The sequence below is a fragment of the Hyperolius riggenbachi genome, chromosome 4 (assembly GCF_040937935.1).
Source record: "Hyperolius riggenbachi isolate aHypRig1 chromosome 4, aHypRig1.pri, whole genome shotgun sequence".
Taxonomy (NCBI): domain Eukaryota; kingdom Metazoa; phylum Chordata; class Amphibia; order Anura; family Hyperoliidae; genus Hyperolius; species Hyperolius riggenbachi.
In genome coordinates, this window is record NC_090649.1 from 372,308,953 (window position 1) to 372,333,598 (window position 24,646).

A 24,646-nucleotide genomic window follows, 5' to 3' on the forward strand; every position below is an offset into this window, starting at 1 on the left:
CGGGAAAATTCAAGGGGAACAAAGCTTCCAGAGGAACATTATCCAGATGGATAAAACAGACGATTGCTACTGCTTACAAGACTCAAAATAAACAGCTATCTTCCACAATTAAAGCTCACTCGACTAGAGGAGTCTCGGCATCTTGGGCAGAGAGGGCTGGGGCCACTATTGAGCAGATCTGCAGAGCTGCGACTTGGTCCAACCACAACACCTTCGTCAAGCATTATAGGTTGAATATTTTAGCTAGCACAGATTTAAGTTATGGGAGAAAAGTATTACAGGCTGTAGTCCCTCCCTAAGAGAATAATCTTGGTTATCATCTCAGCAGGGGTGCTGTCCGAATGACGCTCCGGGAAAGAACAACTTACCTTCGGTAACGTCTTTTCCGGAAGTCAAGAGGACAGCACCCCTGCAACCCACCCTATTTTTGAGGGTTTATAAGGAATAAAGAATTACATTTTTTTTCAGCATCAATGGTTGTCCGTGTCTTTTTTATAACTGAAGATGGAGGTACTTGTTCCCTACTTATGCTGCTGCCTATTTGCTATGCAAATTTTTATTTTTCAGCTTCCTGTCCTCAGTCAGGGAGGGAGAAAAGTCTCAGCAGGGGTGCTGTCCTCTTGACTTCCGGAAAAGACGTTACCGAAGGTAAGTTGTTCTTTATTTTTTGTCACAAGTTAGTGAAAAATGACACTTTGTGAAAAAAACAATAAAAATCCAATTTCCGCTAACTTTTGACAAAAAATAAAATCTTCTATGAACTCATCATACACCTAACAGAATACCTTGGGGTGTCTTCTTTCTAAAATGGGGTCACTTGTGGGGTTCCTATACTGCCCTGGCATTTTACGGGCCCAAAACTGTGAGTAGTCTGGAAACCAAATGTCTCAAAATGACTGTTCAGGGGTATAAGCATCTGCAAATTTTGATGACAGGTGGTCTATGAGGGGGCAAATTTTGTGGAAACAGTCATAAGCAGGGTGGCCTCTTAGATGACAGGATGTATTGGGCCTGATCTGATGGATAGGAGTGCTAGGGGGGTGACAGGAGGTGATTGATGGGTGTCTCAGGGGGTGGTTAGAGGGGAAAATAGATGCAATCAATGCACTGGGGAGGTGATCGGAAGGGGGTCTGAGGGGGATCTGAGGGTTTGGCCGAGTGATCAGGAGCCCACACGGGGCAAATTAGGGCCTGATCTGATGGGTAGGTGTGCTAGGGGGTGACAGGAGGTGATTGATGGGTGTCTCAAGGTGTGATTAGAGGGGGGAAATAGATGCAAGCAATGCACTAGCGAGGTGATCAGGGCTGGGGTCTGAGGGCGTTCTGAGCGTGTAGGCGGGTGATTGGGTGCCCGCAAGGGGCAGATTAGGGTCTGATCTGATGGGTAACAGTGACAGGTGGTGATAGGGGGTGATTGATGGGTGATTGATGGGTAATTAGTGGGGGTTTAGAGGAGAGAATAGATGTAAACAATGGATTCGGGAGGTGATCTGATGTCGGATCTGCGGGCGATCTATTGGTGTGGGTGGGTGATCAGATTTCCCGCAAGGGGCAGGTTAGGGGCTGATTGATGGGTGGCAGTGACAGGGGGTGATTGACAGGTGATTGACAGGTGATCAGGGGGGATAGATGCATACAGTACAAAGGGGGGGGAGGGTCTGGGGGGGGGGGGTCTGGGGAGAATCTGAGGGGTGGGGGGGTGATCAGGAGGGAGCAGGGGGCAGTTTAGGGACTAAAAAAAAAATAGCGTTGACAGATAGTGACAGGGAGTGATTGATGGGTGATTAGGGGGTGATTGTGTGCAAACAGTGGTCTGGGGGGTGGGCAGGGGGGGGTCTGAGGGGTGCTGTGGGCGATCAGGGGGCAGGAGGGGGCAGATCAGTGTGTTTGGGTGCAGACTAGGGTGGCTGCAGCCTGCCCTGGTGGTCCCTCGGACACTGGGACCACCAGGGCAGGAGGCAGCCTGTATAATACACTTTGTAAACATTACAAAGCGTATTATACGCTTCCTATCCGGCGATCGTCTGGTTAACAACCCACCAGCGCTTCCGATTGGCCGGCGGGTTGACGTCGCGGGTGGGCGGAGCCTATTGCCGGCGGATGCGCACGCATTCCAGCGCGCGATCCCCGGCCAAAGAGTGCCCCAGGACCTGACGCCATTCTGCGTTACGTGGACCTGGGGCTGCTACTTCGCCGTTGCCAATATGAAGTAGGTGGTCGGCAAGTGGTTAAGAGACAAATTTCATGTTGCATACTTTCAATCAACGGGATTATAATATGCAAATTAGAGGAGTCGGAGGAATCCTAAACGTCAGAGTCGATGGATTTTTGTACTGACTCCACAGCCCTGGTATTGGCTATAGGTATTCCTTCTTTTGTGCTGTACACGAATAGCATGATGTTGGTCAATTGTTGTCATTGTGTAACTTCTCTGACAAAATGCAGGTGCATTCATAGTACTGTTTCTTTCCTTCTAAAAATAAAAATGTTTTTGAACTAAAGTCAGGCAGTTTGAGGATCTTCTTAAAGGGAAGGTTCAGGGACACTTAAAAAAAAAATAAAAAAAAAATCGAAATCCACGTACCTGGGGCTTCCTCCAGCCCGTGGCAGGCAGGAGGTGCCCTCGGCACCGCTCCGCAGGCTCCTGGTGGCCGGCGGCCAGGTTGGGCTTCTTCTGTGCTCCATTATGCGTGTCATGCCGACGTGCTGACGTCATCGGACGTCCTCCGGGCTGTACTGCGCAGGCTCAGTAGCCTGGCCAGTAGAGATGGGAAGTTCGGATCTTTTCAATGATTCGGATGATTCGAATCGGATAATTGAAAAGATCTGGATCTTTGATCCGAATCTCGAATCATTTTTACTAGGGAAGAATTGGGGGGTGAAATGACTAGCAGGACAGGACTTTCCCTGCGGTGGACAGAGAAGGGGAGGGGGTGGACACACAGAGAAGGGGAGATGGTGGACATACGGGCAGGGAGTGGTAAAGCATATAATTTCAGCATGTGTATATGTTCATCTGTATACTTTGAATCCAAACATCTCACAGTAAAAGATAGCATTCCCAGAAGTGAAGTGCAGCTGTTTAGAGCAGTGCAGGAGGATCATATTGCCCTGCAATCACAGTGCCTGCCCTGTCATACTAGCTCAGCACGTCTACAAAGTTACTAAGCTGTTTTTCTGAGCCAAAAGTTTCCCATTTGTTCACTGAGCACAACTACAGGACAGACAGCCTAAAATGCGCAGCACATTACAGCCAGTAAGTGTGCTCTACACATATCTGGCAGTGGCACCCATGTCCCCTCTCCCATCTACCTGTCCATGCAAGGCTGGCTCCCCTGGAACTGAGCGATCCATCTCTGCTCTGCTTCCAGGACCCCCCTGCCCGCTGAGAGGGGGTGTGTCGCTCCTGGCCCCGCCATCTTTGTGATCCAAATCACTTATTTTGATGATTTGGATGATTCGACTCACAAAAGAGATACGGATCAAAGATACGAATCGTTCATGATCCGGACAACACTACTGGCCAGGTCGGGTCGGCCACCGGACACCACCGGGAGCCTGCGGAGCGGCGCCGAGGGCACCTCCTGCCTGCCACGGGCTGGAGGAAGCCCCAGGTAAGTGGATTTCTATTTTTTTTTGTTTTGTTGTTGTGTCCCTGAACCTTCCCTTTAACGTACATCTGAATAGGTATGGTCAATGAGTTGTAAATACTTCATACTTGATGCAGGATTATGCAAATTTTGTAAGCAAATGTAGGCAGCTTAAAAATGCACCAATCATGTCCTACGGAGGTGGAATTTAATTGGTCCATTTTCAAGCTACATAAATTTGCATACAAAACCTGCACTAGACTTTCTTCTACTGGGCATGTGCAGACCTTAATCGCGAATGCCCAGTACAGAAGCACTTTACACGGCTTGGAGCGCCGCAGGAAGACACCTCTTCGACTTGTGTCAAATTCGGATGTACTTTATTCAAGTGGTCAGTTGATTAACCATGAGGTTTAACCATGCTGCTAGTTTATTAATCATTAGCTTTCAAATCCCATTAACCTGTGAAAAATTCAGCTTCAGCTCCTACTTGTTCTGGTTACTGCAGATCAAAATGTGAATGGTGGAATTCAAAATAACACAAGTAAGACACAACTAAGTGAACTGTCAATTCCAGTTCCTTGTTAACCAGAATTTGTGGATTCTGTACCTGAACTTTGCAGTGGACAATCATTAAAATGGTTGCTGTCAGATTACTAAAGCTTCTAATTTAATTCGCATCTTTGCTTGGTACCGGTGCTAAACGGACATACATAGTCATATCTGAGCGCTCCCGCAGCTATTCTCAGATTCAAAATGTTACAGTACCCTTCTACCATGACCAACCACCTCTTTGGACAGCAGCCGCCCAAGACCTGGGCTTTTGTGGCCTTCCTGGAAATCCAGCCCTGATCACAGTCTACATATACATTATTTACTGAAATAAAGTTTGTTCTCAAGCATTGTAACAGAATATAATTTAAAGTGTAGTTTATTATTTTTGAAAGATTAGAATTGCATCTAGGAAATTTAGTAACTCTGCTTTAGTAATTCACCCTCATTGTGTTTTCTTTGAATGTTGGATATTTAAATAGAAATTTGTAAAAGCTGCCTTTGATCATAACAAAAATACTTTAAATAGATATTATGTTCTATATTTATACCAACAACAGAACTGTGCATCAATGGTTAATACTGATATGTCAGGTGATAGCAACTAGGGTTGCAACGGTATGAAATTCCACGGTATAATAACCGAAAAAAAAATAAATTACGGTATGCAGTATTATACAATTATTTGGACCCGTGGCCCCCTCTTATGTTAAATTATGTGCCCCCCACACCAGTAGTAGCTGGCCGCAGCATAGGTAGCCAGTAGTAGGTGGCTGCAGCATAGGTAGCCAGGGATAGGTGTAGCCAGTAGTAGCTGGCCGCAGCATAGGTAGACAGGGATGGGTGTAACCAGTAATAGGTGGCTGCAGCATAGGTAGCCAGGGATAGGTGTAGCTAACAGTAAGTGGCCACAGCATAGGTAGACAGGGATAGGTGTAGCCAGTAGTAGGTGGCTGCAGCATAGGTAGACAGGGATGGGTGTAACCAGTAATAGGTGGCTGCAGCATAGGTAGCCAGGGATAGGTGTAGCTAACAGTAAGTGGCCACAGCATAGGTAGACAGGGATAGGTGTAGCCAGTAGTAGGTGGCTGCAGCATAGGTAGCCAGGGGTAGGTGTAACCAGTAGTAGGTGGCCACAGCATAATAGCCAGAGATAAGTGTAACCAGTAGTAAGTGGCCGCAGCATAGGTGGCCAGGGATAGGTGTAGCCAGTAGTAGGTGGCTGCAGCATAGGTAGCCATGGATAGGTGTAGTCAGTATTAGGTGGCCGCAGCATAGGAAGCCAGGGATAGGTGTAGTCAGAATTAGGTGGCCGCAGCATAGGAAGCCAGGGATAGGTGTAGTCAGAATTAGGTGGCCGCAGCATAGGAAGCCAGGGATAGGTGTAGTTAGTAATAGGTGGCTACAGCATAGGTAGACAGGAATAGGTGTAGCCAGGATTAGGTGGCCACAGCATAGGTAGCCAGTGATAGGTATAGTCAGAATTAGGTTGCAGCAGCATGGGCAGCCAGTGATAGGTGTAGGCAGGATAGGTGCCTGCAGTATAACGAGCCGGTGGTGAGGGGGGACGCAGCGGCAGGGATAAGTAAATACTCACTTGCCGGGTCCTGCACGCTGTACTGGCTTCATTCTTCTTCCTGTTCTTGCATCATCTCCTTGTAATAGCGCCCAGGGAGGGCTGTTTCAGGGAAATGGGATACAAGAACAGGAAGAAGAATGAAGCCAGTACAGCGTGTAGGACCCGGCAAGTGAGTATTTGCTTATCCCCGCTGCTGTTAGTGCGCCTGCCGCTACATTGTTCCCCTCTGCTACATCGCCCCGCCCCCCGAAATGGTTAATGGTATGATTACCATGCACAATCAAACCGTGGTATACAGCAGCAACCCTAATAGCAACAGACACAAGAGTCACTTCACTCCTAAAATGTAACAACGTTTAAAACAAGCTGCACCTCTTCATCCAATCCTTTCCACACAGTGAAACTAGCAGGATGCACTGAAATTAATTTTAAAAATGCACATAGTGCTGAGTACTGCAGTTGTCAGCAGATAGCAAGACACCCTGTGCTGCACTCCAGTGGGATGTGCCACCACCAAAGAGAGAGAAAATAATAACCATTTACCCGCTGGTGAATGCACTTCCCAGTCGACATCTTGCTATACTGCCTATAATCCACTTCAAGTAGGAAGGTCCTTTCTAGGCTCGTCTGCAAGTTTACTCCCCTTTGGTGGTTGCACATTCCGCTGGACTGCAGCATCGGGTGTCTGGCTATCTGCTTACAACTGCAGTACTCAGCAGAATGTGTGGTTTTAAATTCATTTCAGGGCGTCTTGAAAGGTAAAGCTGGCCATACACTAGGGCGATTCCCGCCAGATCGACAGCAGATTCGATCACTGGGATCGAATCTGCTGTCACATCGTTCCCGCTACACGCCGAATTTCGATCCATTTCGTCTGATCCCGTCGATCGCTCCGTGCGGGAAAATTACCGTCCATCGCCCGCGGGTAGGGAGCGCCTCGCTAGCGGCATTCGAGTGACCGACGCAATAGAGCGGCAATACATTACATGACGCTGCTCCGTCTCCGAGTCCGGCATGCTTCACTTCCTCCTGCCCGGCAGGAAGTTTAAACAGTAGAGGGCGCTCTACTGTTTAAACTTCCTGCCGGGCAGGAAGAAGTAAAGCATGCCGGACCTGGAGACCAGAGCGGAGATGGAGCAGCGGTGACCGGGGACAGTCGCGCCGGCAAAGCAGGTAATGTATGCGGGGGGGGGGGGGGAGCGGCGGTAGCACCACCACCACAACAGATTGTGAACGGTTTCAGGCTGAAATCGGTTCACAATCTGTTTGCAGTAAAGGTAGCCATACGATCCCTCTCTGATCAGATTCGATCAGAGAGGGATCTATCTGTTGGTCGAATCTGATGGCAAATCGACCAGTGTATGGCTACCTTTACTGAAGTTAGAGGTATATGAAGGTTGCCATATTTATGTCATTTTAAACAATACCAGTTTCGTGACAGCCCAGCTGATCTATTTGGCTATTTGGCTGCAGTAGTGCAGTAGTCAGATCTGACAATAATGTCAGAAACCCCTGATATGCTGCATGCTTCTTCAGGGTCTATGGCTAAAAGTATTGGAGGCAGAGGATCAGCAGACAGCCAGGCATTGGTATTGCATAAAAGGAAATAAATATGCCCGCATCCATATACCTCTCATTTCAGTTCTCCTTTTGATTTCTTTATCATTGCTCTTTTATATCTAAAAACATGTTTAATTTTTTTTTCCTTTTTCATTCAGAAAAAATATTGTTAGACTTGCTCCTGCCCTGGGATGCTCGGCCTCCAGACAGAAACATACCTTACCTGACTTGTCCTATGACTTTGGCGCACTGGAACCTCATATTAGTGCAGAGATCATGAAGATTCATCACAGTAAACACCATGCTGCTTATGTGAACAATCTAAATATTGCAGAGGAAAAATATGCAGAGGCTGTGGCTAAAGGTATGAAAAACTGCGATAAATATAAAAAGCAGCGGAAGTATTTTAATATGGTGTACTGTACAGCTACAAACAACTGTGAGCAAACAAGGCCCGCAAGTACAGTCATATCTTAGAGGGTTTGAATCCTGGCTAGGGTCAGTACCTATTCAGTAAGGAGTTCAAGGTAAGACTCCCTAACACTGCAGGGTGGGTGGCCTGTTGAGCGCGTCCCAGTGGCTGCAGCTCTTGAGCACTTTGAGTCCGACAGGAGAAAAGCGCTATTCAAATGTCCAGATTATTATTATTATAATAAAATCTGTGTGTTTGTGTAGAATTTATTTTTAGCATTTGCACCTTGGAAGGATGTGATAACCTTGGAAAGATGGTACACGAGTAGCTGAAGATCAGCACATTCCTTGGGCACTATGCAAACCCCTAACTTGCCAGAGATAAACCCTGGCAAGTTCTAAAATTAGGTGATGGGACAAATGCCTAATTCAAATCCATTTATCACCCCGGCCAGGTGGAAAATAACTCGCTTGAGCAATCTTCCTGCATGTTCCTTTCCCTCTATGCAGTTCCCAGTATTATAAGCCAGGAAAGCAATGCTTCTAGTCAAACATGGGCAAGAGCTTTTCACCTACTCGGAGCAGATAAAAAGTCTCTATTGCCCATGTGCCGCTGGCTTCTTTTGGCATATGGGAGTCTACTTTACTAAGGAGATCCCAGATGTCCATCTTGTAAAGGGAGTCATTTTTTTACTCCCTACCTATTTAGTATAAAAGTGGCCTCCCCGCTACTGGCCACTGGGAGCACATGCTTCTTCCCGCTGGCTCTCCAGCACTATGGTATTCAGGGAGCCCCGGCAAAGCATCTTTTAGCCTTCCTCAGGGGCTTTCCATTGGTTTAGTTCATCAGTTTTATAATGAACATTTTCCCTCAAGGTAGATTCTCATTGGCTGATAAGCTAAACTTTGTAGCCAATGAGAATCATCCTTGAGGAGGGTTTTATTGGCCAGTTTATTGGACCAATGGCAGTCCTCCTTAGGGAGGATACTTATTGGCCGATAAACTAAACTAATGGGGAGCTAGGTGGGAGGCTCAAATATGCTTTCTCAAAGCTCCCTAAATATTATATATAGCCGGTGAGTGGTAGCCAAGGTCTGAAGCTGCTAGGCAGATGAGCTTCGCTGCATGAGCAAGGAGTGACAAGCCAGAGGTGCCCAGCAACAGAGCAAGGAGCTGTGGAGGTAGTAGACACCGGAAACAGCAGCTGGAAGGATATTATTCAATGTAGATTAAAGGAGCAGAAAAAAATAAGAGGGGAAAAATAAAACAGAAGAAGCATTTTTTTACTTTTTAATAAAGATGAAGTGTTGTTTTATCACTAAATAGATATAGGGTCAAAAGTGACCCTCTATACCTATTTCCCTTGAAGGTGGAATCCAGACGAAACAAATGCATTGTTGACATGTAGGTCTGCCTCAGCTGACTTTTTAGATTTCCTGCTGCGGGACACAATAGTCCACATCAAGCCATCTCCATTCAAACATACAAAGGGATGGCACTTGGGCTAGACACCGGTCAATCTCGCAAACATGGCCATTTTTTAATGCTGCAATGCAATATGGACGGTTTATGCTTATTAATAGGGAAATTTAAATGGACTCTATTGATGTTATTATTTTCTCTAATTATCATCCGGGACAACCTGAGATCCGGTCCCGCCCCGGATCTGTGGAAACACAATTAACCAAGAAGATTAAAAGCCCCCGCCCTCCCTTACTCATCAGTTCTTCTGTGTTTCCGCGCGGAAACACGCTAAGAAGCAAGCTCCTGGTTTTTTGGTATTCACCAAAGGGTGAGTCAGGCGATCGGAGGATCAGTGGCAAAGTGTTACAGGAGGTGGCACAGGCCGCGGCCTCCGGAACAGGCAGTGTGCGACCTCTGAGGTGTTTATGGCCGTCACACTGCTCCCCTTTCATCTAGATGCCGGCTCTGCAAGGCGCATCCGCGTCTAGAGGCGGCTCCCTTGGACGTTGGACGCGGAAGGCGTAAGCGTACTGACGTCACGCGCCCGCGGAAGGGGTGGAACGAAGAGCCAGGAAGTAAAAACAGGCGTGCTCCTGGCATCTCCGTTGCAGATACCTGCAGGCAGCAGTGGCATTAGCAGTGAGGCAGTCGATCGGAGAGCATGTCTCCGCCGCAGAAGGGGGAACAGCCTCAGCAGCAGCGTGACACGGAGGTTCCGAACCCCGCTTTCAAAGCCACTTTGTAGGGGCAACCATCAGGTTCTGGAGTGGTGAGTCCTCCAGTTGGAGGGTGTTTGTTTTCTGCCATTTTTTCCTTCTGATGGTGTCTCAGTATCTTGTCATCTCTTGTGTTTTACAGGCAAGAACTGAGTCAAAAAATGCTCCACCTAAATATAAGAGATGTGGCCTATGTAATACTAAGATATCTTTAGAGGCCCCTAGAAATATATGTCAAAATTGTACAGAGTCCATTATAGCTTCTCAGACTTCCAATATTTTAAAGGAAGTTATGGAGTCTGTTAATAAGAACATGCAAGAGACACTGGATAAATTTAAAGAATCCTTTGTAGCACCTCCTCCTACTGAATCCCTGCCGGGACCTTCTACCAGAGGGTTTTCTCATTCCTCCATTCCTGCGGATGCACTTGCAGCCGAGGAAGAGGGAGATCAGGAAGAGGAGAAAGAGGAAGAAGAGGGGGCACTTTCTGAGACTAAATCTCAGGAGGACGATCAGCCCTTATCTGAGAATTCAGATAGGGAGGAGATTGTTAAAACCCCTAGATTTTTATTTTCTCCTGAAGAGTCTTCTGAGTTATTAAAAGCGGTTTATACTACAGAACAGATTAAAGAACCTATCCCAGATATTACCCCTCAGGACCAGGTTTATTCAGGATTGGGGCAATCCATGGGTAGAGTTTTTCCCATTCACAAAACCTTGCAAGAAATTATTTCTTCCCAGTGGCAAAATCATGAGAGGCCCCTATTTATTCCCAAATCAGCCAAAAGAAAGTATCCCTTTGCTCAGGCGGAAATTGAAAAATTAACTAAATGCCCAAAACTTGATGCTTCCCTTTCAAAGTATTCAAAAGATTCTGACTTGTCTTTTGAGGACACTGGGATTCTCAAAGATGTGATGGATAAGAAAGTAGATTCCCTTCTAAAGAAAGCCTGGGAGTCAGCAGCCTTTGGGTTCATTCCAGGTATTTCGGCAACATGTATCTCTAGGAATCTGAGAATCTGGATGGACAATTTGATCAGATTTCTAAAGGCATTCCTTTTAAAAGACTATGCGACGTCCCTACCTGTGGTTCTTAGGGCAGTGGCTTTTTTAGCGGATGCAGTCACAGAGCTTATCAGAGTGTCGGCCCGTACTACCGCTCTTGTGAATTCGGCAAGGCGGGCCGTGTGGCTAAAAACCTGGGAGGGGGATCAAACTTCTAAGAATAGACTATGTTCTATCCCCTTTGAAGGTAATTTGCTCTTTGGGCCGGGATTGGATGAGGTTTTATCCCGCTCGGCGGAAAAAGGGAAAAAATTCCCAAGCAAAAAGAAGGTGATGAAAGGGAAGAAACCGTTTGTGTCTCTAAAGCAAGTCTCATCCCAGGGAGGAAATCGGAATGTGCAGAGGAAGTGGTCCTTTCCGAGAGGAAGGGGGAGAGAAGGTTTCGCTCGTGGCAAGACCGAACCCCGCAAATCAAATAAATGACAGTCTGCCGGTGGGGGGAAGATTGATATATTTTCGATCGGAATGGGAGGAATTAAATCCCGATCCGTTTGTATTGCAGATTATAAAACAGGGTTACCGACTTCAATTTTCCAGTCTCCTCCCTCAAAGGAAATTTGTAAACCCGACTCCAAGAGATCCGGAAAGAGCCCGGGGTCTCGAATTGGAGATTCAAAAATTATTAGAAAAGAGTGATTGTTCCGGTACCCCAGGAAGAGGTATTCCGGGGGTACTCTTCTCATGTTTTTTTAGTAATGAAAGCCACAGAAGATTTTTCCCCAATGGGATTTATCATTAGTACTCAACGGCCTAATTAAAGCTCCTTTCGAACCAATTGAGGATATTGATATAAAGTTTTTAACGTACAAATTAGCGTTTCTGATCGCCATAACGTCGGCGAGACGTTTAAGCGACTTACAAGCCTTATCTATCAAAGACCCGTTTTTGATAATTTGTCCGGATAGCGTAAGGCTTAGATTGGATCCTACTTATCTGCCAAAGGTAGCCTCTACCTTTCACAGATCGCAGGAAATTGTTCTACCTTCCTTTTGTTCTAAACCTTCGGGACCAAGGGAAGAAAGGTTTCACTGTCTAGACGTCAGAAGAGTTATATTAGTCTATCTCACTAGAACAAGAGAATTTAGAAAGTCAAATAATCTGTTAGTATTGTTTGCAGGAAAGAATAGGGGCAGCAAGCTTCCAGACATACTATTGCTAGATGGATTAGATTGACCATAGCGACAGCCTATGAGGGAAGTAACTGTACAGTACCATCTAACATCAAGGCTCATTCTACCCGTTCCTTATCAACTTCCTGGGCAGAAAGAGCAGGAGCCACCATTCAGCAAATATGTCAAGCGGCAACGTGGTCCAGTGCATCTACTTTTATCAAACACTACAGAGTGGATGTATTATCGCAGCAGGATCAGTCGTTTGGCAGAACGGTGCTTCAGGCAGTGGTCCCTCCCTAGGTGAGTCTTTTTGTTCAAAAAGACTTCTTGACTATCTCTCAGGTTGTCCCGGATGATAATTAGAGAAAGACTCCTATTAGACCTACCGGTAATGGAGTTTCTGATTGTCATCCGGGACAACGCCTATAACCCTTTCCCTTCGCCTGTTGCGCACCTATCTTATAATATGCAGGTCACTGGAGGATTTTATTAGTCACGGGGAGGTTCCTCTCTTCATCTTGGTGTTTCTAGGCTTGTTTACTTTCAGACGCACTGAGGAGTAAGGGAGGGCGGGGGCTTTTAATCTTCTTGGTTCCACAGATCCGGGGCGGGACCGGATCTCAGGTTGTCCCGGATGACAATCAGAAACTCCATTACCGGTAGGTCTAATAGGAGTCTTTTTTATATGTTCAGGAATATGTCCCGTCCTGAAGATGTAGGCCAGTTAATGTACGTATTTTTTCGCTCCACCTGACATACTTTTATCTGCATCTTATGGAGCCAATGCTGCATATCTGTGAGCTGTGGCTGGGTAGAGTTGCTTTATGCAGTGTGGCTGTGCCATGTGTCACCTGCAGAGGTGGTGACACCAGGCTCAAGCTTAGAAAGCAAAACTCTAAATAGGCTGATGCCTCATGTACCACTCCCTTCTAGCTGTCCATTCCACTTTTGTTAAGTAAGAGAGGATCTTACAGCAACTCTGCCTGCCTTGACCTTTGGCTTGTTACTGTTGTGCTTGAACTCCGCCTGTCCAGATCCATCGGCTTGTTAAGTGACCAGGAGCACTTCTGCATCGCAACGTTGCCTGTTTTCTCTTGCCTCTTGTGGGGCAATCCTAAGGGGTCTTGACCTGGTGGTCACCAGGCAGCAAAGCAGTTTGTTTCCCATAACGGGCAGCAGGCCACCATCCCTTGCGGCATGCTGTGGTGAAGACCTGTGGCTACTTAGACTCCATGCCTTAGTAGAGCCCATATCAACCACTAATGGTGGAGTTGACAGAAAGTGCTTCATAAGTGTATGTGTATTCTGTGTGATATGCTGTGTTTGTGTGAGTGTGTGTATTTGTGTGAGAGATGTGACTTGGTACCAGCCTTGCAGTGACGCTCCAGAAGATGCCTCTGCACCTTGAAAGATGCACATGGTTTAGAATATTTTTTTTCTGTCTTAGGGCTAGTGCACACCAAAATTGCTATTGCAATAGCTAGCTCTTAGCGGTTTGTAAAGCGATTTTCCGAGCAATTTTTGAATGATTAAGCATTTTTGAACATTCATTCAAGCTGAATCGTTCCAAAAAATGCTACATGCAGCGTGTTTGCGATTTTAAAAAAAAAATCACAATGCTGTTGTGGGAACACCCTCATAGGGTTACAGTAGCCAAGCCCTTTTCAAGAAGCGGTCAGGAGCACTTTGGTGTACACCAGCCCTTATGGAGTATTTTATGTCTGCTTTAACTCAGGCGTTCATATGTCACAGTGATGACTCTATCTCATATGCCGTTCTAATATTATTTTATTGAAAAAAATGGACCATATTTTTATGGTTAAAAAATGTCCAGTTTCACAAGAGAAATATTATATTTACACCTCAATTGTTTTCTCTTCACAGGAGATGTAACCACTCAGATTTCTCTCCAGCCTGCTCTTAAATTTAATGGAGGTGGCCATATAAATCACACAATATTTTGGACAAACCTTTCTCCGAATGGTGGTGGAGAACCTCAAGGTTAGTGTCAGTATTTGTAGTGTTTTGTGATGTTAGTGCATCAAGAGAGGTGTAAATACAGAATTCCATATTGTTTGAAGCGTACAATGTCCTTGTCTACAATGCCGCCCTAAGCTTAAAAACACTTGAAGCCTTTTAACGCTAATAGTGCTGAGTGTTGCACAGTGCTACTGGCTGTTTCATCATGACTTTTTTTTTTTTTTTTAAAGCAGTGGATGGGTGGCCACGATTCACTAGCCCTAATGTGGCCAGTTGGATTACTTTTTCCTATATAAACACAAGTTGGGGGAGCAACCGCGTGAACGCGGTTGCTCCCCCAGGACCGCGTAACGCCAATTGGCGGCAAGTCCTGGGGGCGCGGTTTGCAGGAGATTGCGCCGATGCGCATGCATCCCTGCTTGAATGACGGAACTCCGCTCCGTCATCAGTCTCCCATCGGCGATCGCTACATTGGGAGACTGTTAGATGGCGAAACCGCCATCTATTTACATTGTACAGCGCTGCGATCTATGGAAGCGCTGTACTGGGGACAGCCGTGTCACTTGGCTGTCCCCTGGAGAGGCACAAGAGTGATCGGCTCTCATAGGCTGATGCCTATTACAGCTGATCGCTGTCATTGGCTGGCAGGGGGAGGGTGGGAAAATAAAAAAATAAAAAAAAAATGTACATTTTTTTTTTTTTGTGTCAATGTTTTTTTTCTTCATTTTAATAGAAATAAACATAAAACAACAAGTAACAACCGTCTAATTCAACTATGAACCTTGGTTAACATCCAGGGAACATTAAAAAAAATAAACTGGATTAAGTGTTAGACAAGAGTTAACTTTTAAAAGTAAGATTGTAATTCTCCTTCACTCTTGTCCAGATGGAGTAGGCAAGCTTTACTGATAGGATTTTAGAGGATGGTGGATATCATATGAGGATAAATTGAAGCGAGGAGGGGGTAGGGATCCGAATATCAAGCCTGTATATAAACAGGTAGATCTGGATTTGCCCCCAAACTGGGATCTGCTAGATCAGAAGGCAGGACAGGAGGGTGGGTGGGGTACGGACTAGGGAGGGGGGGGGGGGGGGCGGAATAAGTCTACACTGGAGGTAAGGTCTCTAATGAGAGTGTTGGGTGAGATTAAACTAAATTAAGTGCTTACTGATAATAAGGTATACCAGTCAAAAGACCAGTCATGCTGCCATGTGTTTTGGTTGTTACGGGACTTTATAAAGTACTCCATTTTGAGGTTATGATCAGCTAAGTTAAACACCAAAGATAGAGATGGAGCATCAATCTGGTTCCAGTTTGACACCAGAAGATGTCTGGCCGCACATATCAAGTGAGTGATCGCTAGTCTCTGTTGAGGGGGGAATTGTTCTATATTTAAGAGGAAAAGGGCCAGCAGAGGAAAAGGAGAAATGTGTTGTTTAGTTTATTGCAGAGATGATTTTAAAGATAAGAGACCAGTATGGGGTTATCTTGGGACATTCCCATAGAATGTGTAGGCTTGTACCCGTGTGATGACAGCCTCTCCAGCAAGTTGGGGATTGTTGGTGGGAAAACTTAGCTAAGATTCGTGGAGTGAGGTACCATTTATAGAAGACCTTCTTGGAGGTCTCACTATGGGTGGCACATTTGGAGAATTTTTTTTTACATACAGAAAGGCTTTTGTCAGAAGGAGGTAGAAGTGTCTGAATATCATGTTCCCAGTTTTTAAGAATTTTAGAAAAGGTGTGGGGAGCGAGTTATTGATAAGCTTATACCAAAAAGTTATGCCTCCCTTAGGGGTAGATTTTGGTTTAGATATTAAGTCCCATATTACTTGAGGAATAGAGATGGGGGTGGGGTTATAGGAGCTCAGAAAATGCTTACGTTGTAATTATGTGTAGTATTCCCTATTTGAGAGTTTGTATTTTCACTTTAGAAATTCAAAAGTTTGCTATCCTAAAACAGAAAGAATTTGCGATAATTCAGGTTAGAGTGAGCTTGAGATGTCTCCCAGTGCATCAATGCTGAATATATGCAAATTAACCATTGTTACCCTTAGAAGCTAAACACACCTCCAGAACTGCTGGAATGCAATGATGTGTCAGCTTGTTAATTTGTACAGAGCCATAATAATCCAACATGCATACAGACTGTTTCGAATTGTTTGATCCTCATCAGTGCATGGCATGGATTAATTTGGCTCTATGGAGTAGGGCTTGTAACACCCAGAGGTACAGACTAACCAGCAAGCTCATGGTGAACCAGAACTCATTGGAGTGTGTAAGGGGCTACAATGGTCCTAAAAGCCCCCTTACTAAAATGCTAAGAAAACCAAAAGTTTGCTTTCTTAAAACAGAAAGAATTTGCGATAATTCAGGTTGCAGTGAGCTTCAAAGGGTTTGCGTTGCATACCAGACCATATGTCGTCTAGCTCTGAAATTCCCAAACGGAACCACTTATTTAGGTTTAAGTTGGAGATGACTAGGTTTATTGCAGAAAGCGGAAGGTGGGTGTTAACCATAATTTGGTTTTTGATTGACTGTTTTTTGAGATAGTCCCACGATGTGAGAGTCAGGTGGATGGTAGGATGGGTCTATGTGGGAGGTGAGGTCTGCCCAAGTAAGGTGGAGTAAATCTGAGCGATCTCCTTTGATAAGGGATTTTTCTAGGTAAACCCAATATTTTTCAGGAGCATTCCGCCACCAGAATTGAGACATGTCTAGTATGGAAGCATGGTAATATAGTAAGGGATTAGGTAGCCCAAAACCACCTTCCAGTGGACTAGCTGTCAGGGTTTGAAAATAGAACCTGTGTTTTTTTTTTTTTCTTCTTTTTCCATGAAAATTGGTTTATTACTTTGTTTAAATTCTTAAAGAAAGGAGGAGGAGTAGCAATGGGTAGGGTCCGGAAGTGATATAAAATCTTTGGGAATATTGCCATTTTATAGGCTGCTATTTTCCCAGAGATTGAGAATTTAAAGGGAGTTAGTCGAGTCAACTCCTCTTGGATCTTTTTTAGTAAAGGTGGGAAGTTGGCCTCGTAAAGTCTGTGGGTGGAAGATGGGATTTGTATGCCCAAATAGGAAATGCTGTTTTTGGCCCATGTGAAGGGGAATTTTTGAGAGATTTCATCCTTCAGTGTTTTGGATATGTTAATACCTAATAGGGACGATTTAGATTTGTTAACTTTATAGTGAAACCTTAGAAAATTCTGTTAGTGTCTGAGATGTGTTGGAGCGAGATGAGAGGGTCCGTGACAGTTAGCAGCACATCGTCTGCAAAGAGGCTTGTCTATGGGGATAGTGTTCCAATTGTAACTCCTTTAATGTTGGGGTTAGAGCGAATGGCTTCTGCCAGGGTTTCCATAATTAGAATTAAAATTAGGGGGGATAAGGCACAGCCCTGTCTAGTGCCGTTGGATATAGGAAATTGTTTAGAGAGGAAGCCAGAAACATTCACTGAAGCTGCTGGAGTTTTATAAAGGGCCATAACTGCTTGATGGAAATGACCTAGGATTCCAAATTTGCCCAAGACCTCACTCAGGAATCCCCAGTGGACTCTTATCGAAGGCCTTCTCCACGTCCAAAGCTAGAAGCAGAGAAGGCCTCCGACCCGAGCCCACCGAGTGAAGTATATTAATGATTCTTCTGGCCCCCTTAGCGGTTTGGTGGCTCTTGGTAAAACCTACTTGATCTAATGACGTGATGCAAGGTAGAACATTTAAATAGCCTGTTAGCTAGTATTTTTGCATACAATTTCAAATCGCAGTTCAAAAGTGAGATGGGTCAGAAGTTGGAGGGGCTGGTCTGGTCTTTCCCCTGTTTGGGGATCACTGTTATAATAGCTTTCGTATATTCTGCGGGAATTTTGCATGTTGTAATGAAGGAGTTGAACAGAGAGGCCAGTTTAGGAGATAATATTGGAGCAAATGACTTTTAACATTCATTTGGCAAGCCATCGGGCCCAGGGGCTTTATTGGGTTTGGATTGTAGGATGGTGTTAGGATGGTGTTTAGGACCTCTGAGACTGATTTCTGCATTGAGAGTGGATTTTTGATCTTCCGAGATAGTCGGTAGATTAAGTTTAGATAAAAAGTTATTAATCAGAGATGGGTTGGGGGGTGGATGTTTCATTTTTAAGATTGTAAAGAGCATGGTAGTAGTGACTGAAGGCATCAGCTATTTCTTGAGGGTTTGATAAGGATTTGTTTGAGACAGGGTGAGTGAGTTTGTTGATTTTCGCTGTTTTGAATTATCTTGGCAATAAGTGGGCTGGCCTTGTTGCTTTGATGATAGCGGTTAAGTTTGAGTTTACGTAACTTTATAAAAATAAAAACACAAAAAAAATACGGCAGCAATGATCAGAGCCCACCAACAGAAAGCTCTGTTGTTGGGCAGAAAACGGGGGGGGGGGGGGGGGGGGGGGCTTAGTGTTTATCACTTTTGTGCTGAGTTGTACTGGCCCTGCAGCGTGCCCTTAAAGCTGCAGTAGCCTGAATTGTAAAAAATAGCCTGGTCACTGGCGGGGTGTAAGCCTACAGTCTTCAAGTTGTTAAAACAAAAGATATTTGCAATTTTTCAGGTTAGAGTGAGCTTTGAGGTGCCCCACAGTGCACTGCTGAATATGCAGATCATCTCTTTGTCCCTGAAAGTTAAACACACCTCCAGACCCGCAGGAATGCAATGTGTCAGCTTGTTCATATTACAGAGCTGCTAATCCAGCTAAAACTAATCCAACATGCATACAGACTGTTTTGGATTGGTTGATCCTCATCAGTGCATGGCATGTATTAATATAGCTCTATGGGGTAGGACTTGATGCACCCAGAGTTACAGAAAGACCTTCTTATGGCCAAAGGTGAAGGTTCCATCCTGATACTGCTTGATCTCTCTGCTGATACAGCTTTTGATACAGTTGATCATGAAATCTTGCTTAACGGGCTGCAAGAGTACTGTGGCATTGATGGTTTAGTCCTCCTATGTTTCTTCCTCCTCTATAGCTGGCAGAACACAAAGGGTAGCCTTGGGTTCTTTCCAGTCCAACCCTGAGCCACTAAAATATGGGTTGCCCTAGTGCTCGAAAATCGACCACACTGTCAGGAACCACGGCACGCCTGCGTATACGGTTCCCGACTGCGGGTTTGACCAGATCAAGCGGGGGACAGCCTTATTCAAGCTCCAAACAAGGCTGTGGCCCCTAAAAAGCTCCTTACTGCCACCACTAGCGGTTTGCTAGACACGTTCACTCAGCTGTCGAGTGCTCAATACGCAATCTGCGTTTTCGTATTTGGGTCAGCTTTGTGCTTAGGCCGAATACGAGAACGCCACGCACACACACACAGTTGCAATCTTACACGGTAGTGAAGCAAAACCACTAACAGTCGTTCCGAACGATACTGTTAGACTTCCCACTCGACTGTTGAGCGCAGAATTGCCCCATACACACAATGCAATTACAATTTCATATGGTAGTGTTGCTCAAGCATACAATTAGGCATGGACTTATACACAGCTACACTGCAGTCTCCTCTAGGCTATGAGTGTTAGTTTAGTACAGCAGAAGTCAAGCTTATTAAATAATAATTTAATATTCCAGGGAAAAAAGTGGAACAATGCAGAACAGAATATATACAAAAGATTACAAAAAAACTAAATAAAAAGTTACAAAATTAAGAGTTTACAAAGATACACACAAGCGATTTGCTTACCAAAATAACAGGGATCAAGATAGACGAATCTTGGACTTGGGTTCTGTGGTCGGACACCGTACTGATTGGATCAGGAGCCAACTTAGCTTAGACCGGGAGTCCAGCTCCAGCTACCGTCAGGAGTAGACTGATTTTAGGTATCTGTCCCCTGGTTTTTATAATGGAATATTTGCCTTGAGGCTGCAAGCCCGTTTGGACAGGGGAACTAGTTTAATTAAATCTCAGACATAATTCAATTTCCAGAGATCTAACATCCATATGTGAACAGTGTATTATAGCACACACACAACAAAAGACTTCCTTAGTCCAAGTTCCCCAGGTAAAAGTCTATACATCAAAAGATTGTGAAGTGAGGCTTTGTATAATGGGACAATGGCTGACTTCCGAGTTCAAAAGCCATGCCGACCAGCCTATTCTTCCTCAATTGGCAGCTAATTAGCAGTAGACACTGTTTCCCCTGCTGGACAATGAGGGCAGAGGTAATGTACATTTACATGCAGACTTACATTATCCTTCAGTTTACTCTGGCCAGGTGACCAATTACTCCCAAGCACAATACACATCTGAGGTTTTACCCAGTAGACAGAAAAAGGACAGAAATATGTTCTGTTATTATCCTTAACCTCATAACTAGCTGCAATATTCCTGACTAGTGATGGGCCGAACCGTTCGCCTGGCGAACCCTTCTGGGCCTCTTACTACTTCCGGGTCACAATGACCCGGAGTAGTACGCCTGCGCTGCTCAGCGGAGCTCGTCCTAGATCGCGCTCCTGTTGCCGGGCACACTCTGCGCATGAGCGTGACATCGTTCATGACTTCACGCACATGCGCAGAAAGGGCCCGGCAACAGGAGAGCGATCTAGGACGCGCTCCGCCGGGCAGCGCAGGCGTACTACTTCGGGTCATTGCGACCCGGAAGTAGTAAGAGGCCCAGGGAATAAGAGATGTTCGCCGGCGAACGGTTCGGGAACCGTTCGCCTCATCTCTATTCCTGACACACACGATGGCTGAAAAAGGAGAGTACCCTTGTGGTGGCCTAGTTGGAGCCTAGACTTCTTACTGAATAAAATCTCTGGAATTATTTAACAATTATAGTTCACCAATGGTCACCATCCAATCTGATTGAGCTTGAATAGTTTTAAAGAGAACAGTAGGTAATATTGATAGATTGTATAGATATTCAAAGGAAGTAGAGAAGTATTCAAACAAGGCTGTAATTAATGCAAAAGGTTGTTCCACAAGGCACAAACACTGGGTGCATTCATACATTTTTATAAAAAATTTCCACCAATGTGAATATTTTGTAAGGAGTGATTCCCTTTCTATACCCACCGTAAATCATTACTAAAAACCATGTTAAGCAATTTACTTATGTTCTTGTCCTATTAGTACATGATGTTTAAACTCCAGAAACTATTCACTGTGTAGTCTTCTGGTGAAAACTGGCCCTTAATAAAAGACTGGTCTTGTAGAAAGTGTGCTGGATCACTGCTTAACATTTGACATAGAATTCTAGACTGAATAAGCAAAGCAAAACTAGATTTTATATCTGTGTATTCTTTTTTTTTTTTTGTTCTTCTAAATGCATTTTTGTGCTGATTAGGAGAACTTCTGGAAGCAATAAAACGGGACTTTGGCTCCTTTGAGAAGTTTAAAGAGAAACTTGCCACATTGTCAGTGGCAGTGCAGGGATCAGGATGGGGCTGGCTTGGCTACAACAAAGAATTTAATCGCTTACAAATCGCAACCTGTGTTAACCAGGATCCTTTGCAAGGAACTACAGGTGAGGCCAAATACAGTTTCAGAGGGGCTTCTGATATTTGTCGTTGACTCGCCACTTTTTTTTCTTTATTTTATTGGAAATATCTTTTCTCTAATTTATCTAATACTTTTCTATTTTGTCCTCCTTTATAAATTTGGTTGCAAATTGGACAGCAAACTTAAAGAAAATATAAATTGTACTTTGCACAGTTCTATTAACAGGCCCCACAGTTTTATAAAAGCTAATTCTCCAGGTATCCGCACCCTCGAAACCTGTTGATGTACTTGGCTGTATATTTGCCACCTTATGTCCACAAGGTTCGTTGTGTATGCTTAACAAAATGGGTATGCATTTTCTTCCAAATTAAACGGTATATTTATACATATAGGAGAATACACTTTTAGTGTATTTATTTATTTTTTTGCTCAGTATTTTTACAGTTATTTCTTGCAACGACGATTGTCCAAAATAAACCTGTTTAAATATTTTAAAGGATACCTTAGCCCTGATTTTAAATTTCAAAAAATGCTGTGTGTGTGGGTAGGCTTACCGCACCTCCCGTTGCCCGGAATCTTCCTTGGTTTGCCCGCTTTGACTGCCTTTCCTTAGTTCCTGATCGGTGCCCTTTGACCCAGAAATGCTATGCTGTGAATGCTCAGTATGTCCTGTCATAATAACCTTTTAAAGAAAAAATCTTTTTTTTTATAGCTGATACAAATCCTACAATAAATCTGCAATGTTTCTACTTCCTGCTTTCATAGAAGCAGGCATACTGCTAACATCCTGTGCGTTCAAATGACCTTATCTGCCGTGGTAGTCAGGTGATGCAGGGGAGAGATAAAATTACAACTTGTGATTAGTCACAGATGAGGGAGAATTAGACAGGCTAAACTTTCTAAATACATACAGGTTGCATTTCTCTGTTTTCCTTCTGTCCTGTGCAAGAGTTCAAGTCTACTTTAAATAGAAAAGAAAACCATGGGATGTGTAAAATCATGTTTAGGAGTTGGAGGATAATTATAATTGTTTATCTCATCAGTTTAGTTTCACCTCGTGTTCACTTTAATTGGTTTCCAAGGTGAAAAAATGTAGTTTTACTTACCTGGGGTTTCTTCCAGCTCTTAGAAGTCATTTGTGTCCCTCGCTACTGCTCCAGTCTTCTCCTGGGTCCTGCTGGCAGCCTCTCAAGGATTGCTGACCCCCTTGGGCAGGGCCGGCCTGCCCATGAGGCGGGGTGAAACTTTTTTGCCTCAGGCGGCACTTCTTGGGGGGCGGCACCTGCCCGTCCGTGGGTGTGGGGGGGCCGCCCGAGCTGGAGGGGATAGCGGGCAGGAAGGGGGTATTGGGCCTAGCGGCGGGGAGGGGGGGTTGGACCCCCCCCTCCTTCACCTGGGTCCCCCATCCTCCGCTCCCCTCCAGCTTTGAAGAGTTAAGTTGTCGCCACTATTGTAAGAGGCACGGGGGGGATCACTCACCTTTTCCGCGTTCCAGCGTGCGTTCCACTGACGTCACTTCCTGCTACGCCTCCCACTGTATTGTAAGTGGATGGCGCTACAGAAAGTGACATCAGTGGAGCGCACGTTGGAACGTGGAAAAGGTGAGTGATCCCCGCCCGTGCCTCTTACAATAGCTGCGGCAACTTAACTTTTTAAAGCTGGAGGGGAGCGGAGGACGGGGGACCCAGGTGAGGTCAATACCCCCTTCCTGCCCGCTATCCCCTCCAGCTCGGCGGCCCCTTACATTCACGGCTTGGGGGGGGGGGGGGGATGGGCGATTTATTCAAAGTTTGCCTCAGGCGGCAAAAAGTCTAGGGCCGGGCCTGCCCTTGGGTTGTTATCTTGTGCACATGCCCCAGGTGAAAATGCGCCCACTGGGAGCGTACTGTGATGGGTCACCGATCCTTCATAGGCTGCCAGTGGGACCCATGAGAAAACCAGAGCTGCAGCAAAGGACACAAAGGACTTCTAGGGGCTGGAAGAAGCCCCAGGTAAGCAAAGTTACATTTATTTTTTCAGCACGGAAATCCTTTAAGACTGATGGGCCCGTATGCAATTAACTTTTTCTCATGAGTTTTTCTCCTAGGAGATAATTTTTCAACTTATTTTTAAAATAACTTTTCAGCACTTTGCAATTGAGAAAGTACCAAAAAGTATGTGAAAAAGTACCATCAAAATTATTTTCTTGCTTGTTGTTCGTTTTAAAATGCATTTTATTGATAAAGTATGGAAATATCACTTAGGAGAAAGCTCAGGAAAAAAATTAATTACATTTGGGCCAAGGTATTTTACTGTGTATGGTTTCTTTCAAGTTTTAGTCTTTCATTTTTTGTTATCAACGGATTTTTGTCATACGTTTTTGTAGAGTTATTGATTTTTAACAACTATAATTGTACTGCCCATATTATGTAAATCAGTACATTGTTGTCCACTCTACTCTCAGTTCCCTGAAAACTGATGATGATTTGTGATTTTGTCTCTTCTTTTTTGTCCTGCAGGTCTTCTTCCTCTTTTGGGAATTGATGTATGGGAGCATGCGTACTATCTGCAGTATAAAAATGTTAGACCAGACTACCTAAAAGCAATCTGGAATGTTATCAACTGGCAGAATGTATCTGAAAGATATCAGGCTTGTAAAAAATGAAGTGGTGTGCATTGTCCTGTCTTCAAAACATACTTAAAACCTGATGTAATTAGTTGCTTTTCGGCTTACTATTCATTTTGCTAATATATCACACAAAACAAACACGTCAGAATTTGTATCATCGCAGGAAGCACTGTAATTAAACTTGAAATGTGTGAAGTTGTTGTTTAATAATTTCTGTTATTATATATGATACCTTTAATAAAACTGAAAAAAAAATCTTCACGGGCTGTTTCTCCAATTTTATATCTGATTGTTCACATCAGTGGTTTTAAGTCATTCTGTGTCCTTAACACATGTGACGAGATGTGTATGTACAGTGCAAAACCTGGTAATAGCCAGGCTGTTTTATTTGTTTTGTTTTTCTGCCTGAAAGAATTAAATTATTAGGCATGGTAAAGTTACAGCTTTTGTTTTGTCTGTACCTTGTAAGGAATATGTTACTATATTCCCGGCTAGGTACAGACAAAACAGAAGCTGTAACTTTACCATGCCTAATAATTTAATTC

The 24,646-nt window shown here is 44.6% G+C and overlaps 1 protein-coding gene across 3 annotated transcripts in view; it reads left to right on the top strand.

Moving 5' to 3' along the window:
* Positions 1–24,362, top strand: part of SOD2 (superoxide dismutase 2) — a 144,210-nt gene extending 119,848 nt beyond the window's left edge. For all 3 annotated transcript variants that reach the window (XM_068232035.1, XM_068232036.1, XM_068232034.1), the window contains exons 2-5: positions 7,440–7,645; positions 13,936–14,052; positions 21,339–21,518; positions 23,992–24,362. In XM_068232035.1, coding sequence (XP_068088136.1) covers positions 7,440–7,645; positions 13,936–14,052; positions 21,339–21,518; positions 23,992–24,137 — 649 coding nt within the window. In that variant the 3' untranslated portion in view covers positions 24,138–24,362. The remainder of the gene's footprint in view (positions 1–7,439; positions 7,646–13,935; positions 14,053–21,338; positions 21,519–23,991) is intronic.
* The last annotated feature ends 284 nt before the right edge of the window (positions 24,363–24,646 follow it).